At 35.2% G+C, this 8,263-nt stretch overlaps 1 protein-coding gene across 1 annotated transcript; it reads right to left on the bottom strand.

Moving 5' to 3' along the window:
• Positions 1–298: 298 nt before the first annotated feature.
• LOC127557999 (MAPK-interacting and spindle-stabilizing protein-like) lies at positions 299–1,695 on the bottom strand. Its single transcript, XM_051991250.1, has one exon. The coding sequence runs from the start codon at positions 1,501–1,503 to the stop codon at positions 769–771; it is 735 nt and encodes a 244-aa protein (XP_051847210.1). The 5' UTR covers positions 1,504–1,695; the 3' UTR covers positions 299–768.
• Between the last annotated feature and the right edge of the window lie 6,568 nt (positions 1,696–8,263).

Here is an 8,263-nt window from a genome sequence, read left to right as displayed (position 1 = left end):
TGTTTCTTGTAAACAACATATAGTAACATTTTTGTTTTGTTTTGTTTTGTTTTTAAGTCCCCTGTGCTATCTTCTTCCATTTTATGGGAGAGTTCATCCAATTCAAATTCATAGCTGTTTTTGTCTTCATGTCCTTCGTCACTGGTATTTTATATCTGACTAACCACGTCCTCAATGTGCTCTAACTTCTATGATCTCTCTTCCATTCTCTTACCCCATCTTCGAGTGTTTTTACCCTTCCTTCTATTTAGTCCTTCCCCCCCCTCGCCCGTCCCCCTTCCCCCCCCCGATATGGCAAAATGATTTGTCAGAAATATATTCAGGGAAACAAAGATGTCCAAAAAAATTTGAAATAATTTCCAAAAACTTCTAGGATATTAGTATCCATATCAACATAGATTTCTTAAGTGTGTGGTTTCATAATTAAAAAATGAATATTCCACAAATTCCACCAAAAGTTAGTCAATACACTTAATCACTTTGATTTCCCTTAGTATAACAAATGAAAAATACATATGAATAATTTTAAGTTTACAATATTATCTCTAATTATTCCAAGTATATATCCAGATCCAAGAGCTGAGTCTTCTGAGTTGTCTGAGACTCTATTTGTGAAATGTCCCATAAGCAATGAAATCAGAATTTTTTAATGTGTGTGTGTGTGTGTGTGTGTGTGTAGTATATATACACACACACTTATACTGTATACACATACATACATACACATACTCTGGAAAGTAGAGAGTCGTCTCATTGTCCATCAAAAACTCAATGGTAAGAATGGTGACCACCAGGCATTGGTGGAGCACCAGTAGGTCCAGAAGGCACTTGAAAAGGATTATTAGGAGTAAGATAGAGTCCTGGTGCAGGATATGAACCCATAGGTGCAGGGAATGGAGCTGGTGCAGGTGGTCCCCATGCTCCAGGTGGGACAGCTCCCCATGGAATAGGTGGTGCTGTCGTTGGTGCTTGGGGAGGAGTAGGATATGGCCCTGCAGATGGATATGGCATATTAGGAGTAGGGTACTGCCCTCCCACTCCTGGTGTCCATGGTGCAGAAGGCATGGATCCCCATGGCCCTAAAGGACCAGCTGTAGCTGGATCTGTGGGTGTACCATATGGCCTCGGAAGCTCTGGAAAAGGCATATTTGGTGTAGGATATGGCCCTGTAGGGCCAGGACCTGACACAGATGGAGTTGGATAAGGACCACCAGGGAGAGGACAAGATGGTCCAGAGGGAGGAAAAGGCCCTGGTGGTCCAGGGGGTGGTCCAGCAGGCACTGAAGGATATATTCCTGTGGGCGTAGGTCCAAAAGGCACACTGGAAGGTGATGCACTTGATGGAAGTCCAGCTGGCACAGAAGGTGGAGCACTTGGGTTATTCCAAGGACTGGAACCTTGCCAGCACTGTGGTGGTTGACCAGGTTTTGTACCGTTCACAGTGGAATTTTTGGCAGGCGAATGTTCTGGTAGAGCATCTGCCAATGAAAATTCATCAGACATTTTCCAGACAGCACCGGACCCCAGACCGAGCGGCCGAAAGTGACGAGGGCTGGAAGGAGGCTCTGATGACGGAGAGACAAAAAAGAGGGCGCGAGAAAGCAGAGGAAACAGAAACAGCACCGGGCACTGACGACGACAGCAAAGGTAGTGGCGGTAACAACAGCAGCGAAAGCACACGACTCCTCCCCCTCGGCCGGAAGAGGAAGCGCTATTCCAATCCTTCTAAATGATTGCTAGATGTTTGCCTGGTACTAAAAAGTAAAAATGTCCAAAAACTGATTTAATAATTTTCATGGCGTAGATATGATCACCAAAAGTAAAAACATGGAAAAAAAGATGAAAAATAATAATTAAAAATGAATAGAACAAGTATTTTTAATCTCATTTGCTGCCCTGTCTTTCCCCCACCATGAATCCCCTTAGCTGTCTGGTCTGATAAGGGATGAATAAAATTTGAGTAGGAAGATCTCTCTATTATGATGAAGCTGCATTTGAGGAAATCTAACATTATGGTGAAGGACCACAGCAAGCAGGCTTTTGATGAATTCTTTTGACAATCCTTGACAGATCAATGGGAAGAGTACAACAGGGATTTGGTAGGCATTATTTTCAGTTAAAACATAAGCACTTTGAAGATAATGTGACAAAATAATTAATGATGGAGGAAACACATTTTTAAATTAGAAGCATCTAGTTTCTCCCCATTTTCCCTTGCTGATAGTTTTAGATAGATACTGCTTATCATTTTAAGGAAAATTCCATTTGATCCTCAGCTTTCTAATATTTTAAATAGGAATGGATTTTGTATTTTGTCAAGTTTTTTTCTGCGTCTATTGAGATTATCATATGAGTTTTCTTAGTTTTGTTATTGATATGGTTAATTATGCCTATAACTTTCCTGCTATTGAATGAGCCCTAAATAAATCCCACTTGATCATAGTGTATTATCCTGTAGATAAATTGTTGTAATCTCTTAGCTAATATTTTATTTTAAATTTTTTGTGTTAAGGACTATGCCTAAGTGAAGAAGCAGGTAAATTCTCTGATATCCTCCACAGCTGTGAGTCATAACATTTGAAGGAGTTGCAAAGCAGCCTTTACTTATGCAGATGTTCCTTGTGAATTCAGAATGAAATAAATTGGAGGCAAGAGGGAAGAGGAGAAAGGTTAGAGAATGCAACTGTCTCTCAGTCTCCTTCTATCATCATCATCCTCTCACATGAAGAGATACATTCTACAGGTCTGAATTAGACCTCCAGCAGCCACTGGCAAGTGGCTCCTATATCACAACATTTTTGTATCAATATTCATTAAGGAGATTGGTCTATAATTTACTTTCTCTTGTTAGGATTCTTATAAGGTGCTAAATAAGTGGAATTGAGGACACAGTGGTTAAATCTAGTTTAGCATCGATTTAATCCTACAACAAATAATGATTTCCTGGTGATATAATGATTGGTGTATGCTCAGTGTACAACATATAAGCAAGAAACTCTCAGGGCCAGACACACAAGCACATTAGAAGCTTTCTGAGGCTAAGACAGATTCATTCCATTGTCCATCTTTGTTGCGGCTGGAGACTCAAGCACCAACTTTTGGATTTAGAGACATTTGGAGGAAGCTAGAGGCAGAAGCGGGCAGAGGCAAAAGACTAGCAGCAGGAGCTCTTAGAACCAAGGAGAGAGATAGGCCTCTATGAAAGCTAACTGGGCCCTAGGAAGGAGAAAAGACATTGAAGGAAACAATAAAGGATTTGGACTTTAATACCTGGCTGCATTTGGGGTGATTGCTCTGAACTGAAATGAAGATTGCCTCCAGAAGCCCCCCAAGAAACCTGCTCCCAGAGAAGATTATATTTTAGAGAATAATATTACATTCTTTATTTTGGCTCTTCCTGATGTAGGTATCTGTACCAAATTTGTGTCATAAAAGGAATTTAGTAGAACTCCATCCTTGCCTGTTTTGTTTTTTGGTTTTTGGTTTTTTGATTTTTTCCCAAATAGTTTATATAGTGTTGGAATTACCCTTTAAAAGTTTGGTAGAATTCACTGGTAACCCTAATTGGCCCTAAAGATTTTTTATTATGGAGTTCATTGATGGTTTGTTCCATTAATTTTTTTTCTTTTGTTTTTGTTTTTGTGTTTTTTTTCTTTATTTTTAACATGCATTGAATGAACCACCAAGAAGCTAGTCTTTTATAGCTTATCATTCCACATTCTTGTTGTTATTATATACAATGTATTTATGGTTCTGCTTTTTCACTCATCATCAGTTCATGTAAAGCTTTTCAGACCTTTCTAAAATCAGCTTGTTCATCATTTTTAATAGAATAATAATATATCATTATCTTCATATACCTCAACTGGTTGAGCCATTCCCCAATTGATGGGCATCTACTCATTTTCCAATTATTTTCTACCACAAAAAAGAGCTGCTATAAACATTTTTACACAAGTGTATCCTTTTCCCTCCTTTATGAGTTACCAGTAGTGGCCCTGCTGGCCACTGGAAAGAATACATACAGTTTTATAGCTCTTTGAGCATAGTTCCAAATTACTGTCCAGAATGATTGAATCATCTCACAATTCCACCAACAATATATTAGTATCCCAGTTTTCTCAAATCCCCTCCAATATTTATCATTATCTTTTTCTGTCTTTTTAACCAATCTGAGAAATGAGAGGTGGTACCTAAGAGTTGTTTTAATTTTCATTTTTCTAATAAATGGTGACAGAACATTTTTTCCTATGACTATATATGGCTTTAATTTCATCATTTCAAAATTTTCTGTTCATATCTTTTGACTATCAATTGGAGAGTGACATATATATTATTATAAATTTGATTAACTTCTTTATATATTTTAGAATATATTAAATATTAAAATATTATTTCAGAAACAGTAGATGTAAAAACATTTTCCCCCAGTTTCTTGAAGATTTTTCAGTCTATCTTGAGCTGTAAAGTGATTTCATTACATCAGATTCTCTTCAGAGGCTTGGTTTCATGGGGGGTTTTGAGTGAAACTGGGAGAGGTAGAGCAGTTTCCCATTTTGGGAATCTGCCATTTTGGATCCATCACCCAGAAGTTTGCATTTATTTTTCTAAATTTTTTTGAAGTATTTAATTTGTTCTTATGTTAATCCAGGTATTTTATATTTCTGCAAATATTTATCCATTCCAATTAGATTGTCAGATTTGATGGCATGCAGTTGGGCAAAATAACTTCTAATTATTGCTTTAACTTCTTTGTCATTGGTGGTAAGTTCATTTTCATTTTTTGATACTGGGAATTTGTTTTGTTTTGTTTTGTTTTTCCTTTTGGTAATCAAATTAAACAAAGGTTTACTTTTTTTTCTTTTTACATTAAACCAACTCTTTGTTTTATTTGTTAGTTCAATGGTTTTCTTACTTTCAATTTGATTAATCTCTTCTGATTTTCAGAATTTCTAAGTTGTTATTTAATTGGAGGTATAATGTTCTCTGATTCGGTTTTCTTGGGGTCTCTGGGAGCAGCTTTCATTTCAGTTCAGTAATTACCACAAGAGTAGCCAAGGGTTAAAGTCCAAAGTCCAAATTCTTTATTGTCTCCTTGCCTGGGGCCCAGCTAGCTTTCTTAAAGGCTTTCTTGAGTCTTGGTTTCAGTGGAGAAACTGAGGAGAACCTGCCACCAGGTATGAGATGGGATGAATGAATCTGAGTCCAAGGGCTTGTGCTTCAGCCTCCAGTCCACTTGTCTTCTCTAGCTCTCTTTGTATGACTCTAGCTGAGTCTCCTAGCTTATATGCTCTACACTGAGTAAAAACCAATCATTATATCACTAGGAAATCATTATTTGTTGTAAGATTAAATCAATCATACTGAAATTAAAGAACTGTTAAGCAACATGCTAAACTAGATAACCATTGTATCACCAATTCCACTTAGTACCTTGTAAGAATCCTTGTTTCAAGTTCAGAGTTCTGGTGCATAACATGAAGGTTATTAATTTGTTTTTTAGCTTTTTTAGTTGCATGCCCAATTCATTGATCTCCTCTTGCTCTATTTTATTCATGTAAATATTTAGAGACATAAAAATTCCCCTAAGAACTGTTTTGGCTGCATCCCATAATTTTGGTATGCTGTGTGATTATTGTCTTTATCTTGAATGACATTATGTTTCTTTGATTTGTTTTTTTGACTCAAAGGGCTATAAAACTAGGTTATTTAATTTTCCATTAGTTTTTAGTCTATCATTTGTTGAATGTAATTTTCATTGCATTGTGATCTGAAAAAATTGCATTTAGCATTTGTGTTTTTCTGTATTAGCTTGTGAGTTATTTATGTCCAAATGCATAGTAAATTTTTATGTAAGTGTCATGTGCTGCTTAGAAGAAGATATATTCTTTTCTATTCTCATTCTGTTTTCTCCAGAGGTCTACCATCTCTAAGTTTTCTATAATATTATTAACCTCCCTAATTTCTTTCTTGTTTATTTTATGGTTAGATTTATCTAATTCTGAGAGAGGGAGGTTAAGATCCATCATTAGCATATCTTTGTTGTCTATTTCTTACTGTAACTGACAACATATTCTCTAAGAAGTTAGATGTTATACTACTTGGTGCATATATGTTTAGTACTGATGTTACTTTTTTGTCTGTGGTTCCTTTTAACAACATATATTTTCCTTATTTCTTTTAATTAGTTCTATTTTTGCTTCTTTGTCTGTAATATGAATTACTACCCTTGCTTTTTTTTGCTTCCACTAAAACATAATATATCCCACTCCAGCCTTTTCTCTATATGTATGTTTCTGTTTTAAATGTGTTTCTTGTAAACAACATATAGTAACATTTTTGTTTTGTTTTGTTTTGTTTTTAAGTCCCCTGTGCTATCTTCTTCCATTTTATGGGAGAGTTCATCCAATTCAAATTCATAGCTGTTTTTGTCTTCATGTCCTTCGTCACTGGTATTTTATATCTGACTAACCACGTCCTCAATGTGCTCTAACTTCTATGATCTCTCTTCCATTCTCTTACCCCATCTTCGAGTGTTTTTACCCTTCCTTCTATTTAGTCCTTCCCCCCCCTCGCCCGTCCCCCTTCCCCCCCCCCGGTTTCTTCCATTTTTCCTTCTACTTCCTTACAAGGAAGATAAATTTCTATACCTAACTGAATGATTAAGTTATTCTCTCTTTGAGTCAAAACTGATGAGATTAGGCTTCAAACCATGCCCATCACCCTTCCTTTTTTCCCTCTACTGTAATAGGTCTTATAGACCTCTTCATGTGATCTAATTTTCTTCATTCTTCCCCTTCTTTTTTTTTTTTTTTTAATATAATTGTCTTTTTCTTTAATATCATCATATCAGGTTCAATTTTTAAAAATACTAGTAACAATTCACAACTTTAGCAAAGTTGCAGGATACAAAATAAATCCAAATAAATTATTAGCCTTTCTATATATTACCAACAAAATCCAGCAGCAAGAGATACAAAGAGAAAGTCCATTTAAAAACACTGTAAATACCATAAAATATTTGGGAGTCTAGCTGCCAAGATAAAGTCGCAAATTAGATGAACATAATTATAAAATACTTTCCACAAAATTAAAGTCAGATCTAAACAATTGAAATAATATCAAGTGCTCCTTAATAATATAACTTCTCCCTAAATTTATCTACTTATCCAGTGTCATGCCAAGTGCATTGCCAAGAAATTACTTTATAGAGGTAAAAAGAAATAATATCAAAGTTCATCTGGAAAAACAAAAGGTCAAAAATTTCAAAAGAATTAATGAAAAAATGCAAATAAATATGACCTAGCAGTACTAGACCTAAAACTATATTATAAAACAGAGGTCATCAAAACCATTTGGTACTGACTAAGAAATAGAGAACTTGATCAGAGGAAAGGTTAGATTCACTAGACACAATAGTCAATAATAATAATATTTATAACATAATAATATATAATAATAATAATTTGATAAGCCCAAAGATCCCAGCTCCCTATTTGACAAAAATTTCAGGGAAAATTGGAAAATAGTATAGCAGAAACTAGGCATTGACCAACACCTAACATCCTATACTAAGATAATATTGAAATGGGTTTATGATTTAGAAATAGAGTAATGTTGTAAACAAATTAGAAGGAACAAAGCATAGTCTAAATATCAGATCTGTGGAAGGAAGAAGAAGTAGAGTGTATTATGAGATGTAAAATGGATAATTTTGATTATATTAAGTTAGAAAGGTTTTGTACAAACAAAACCAATGCAGACAAGATTAGAAGAGAAGCAGAAAACTGGGGAAAATATTTTTAAATACATGGATTCCAATAAAGTACTCATTTCTAAAGTTTATGGAGAATAGACTCAATTTTATAAGAATATAAGCCATTCTCCAATTGACAAATGGTCAAAGGATATGAACAGACAATTTTCTAATGAAGGAATTAAAATAATTTCAAGTCACATTTTTAAAATGTGCTAAATCACTATTGATCAGAGAAATGTAAATTAAGATATCTCTGAGATACCATTATACACCTCTGAGACTGGCTAAGGTGACAGGAAAAGATAGTTAAAAATGTTGGAGATGATTTGGGTAAGCTGAGATCAACATTATTGGTGGAAATGTGAACTGATACAACCATTTTGGAGAGCAATATGGAACTATGCTCAAAGGGCTATCAAACTATGTCTACCCTTTGATCCAGCAATGTCTCTCTACTGAGCATGAGTCCCAGATATTACTAAAAATTGAGAAGAATACACTTGT

This window comes from Antechinus flavipes, chromosome 3 (genome assembly GCF_016432865.1).
Source record: "Antechinus flavipes isolate AdamAnt ecotype Samford, QLD, Australia chromosome 3, AdamAnt_v2, whole genome shotgun sequence".
NCBI lineage: Eukaryota > Metazoa > Chordata > Mammalia > Dasyuromorphia > Dasyuridae > Antechinus > Antechinus flavipes.
The sequence above is the reverse complement of the archived record's forward strand: the minus strand, read 5'-3'. Positions and strand labels throughout refer to the sequence as shown.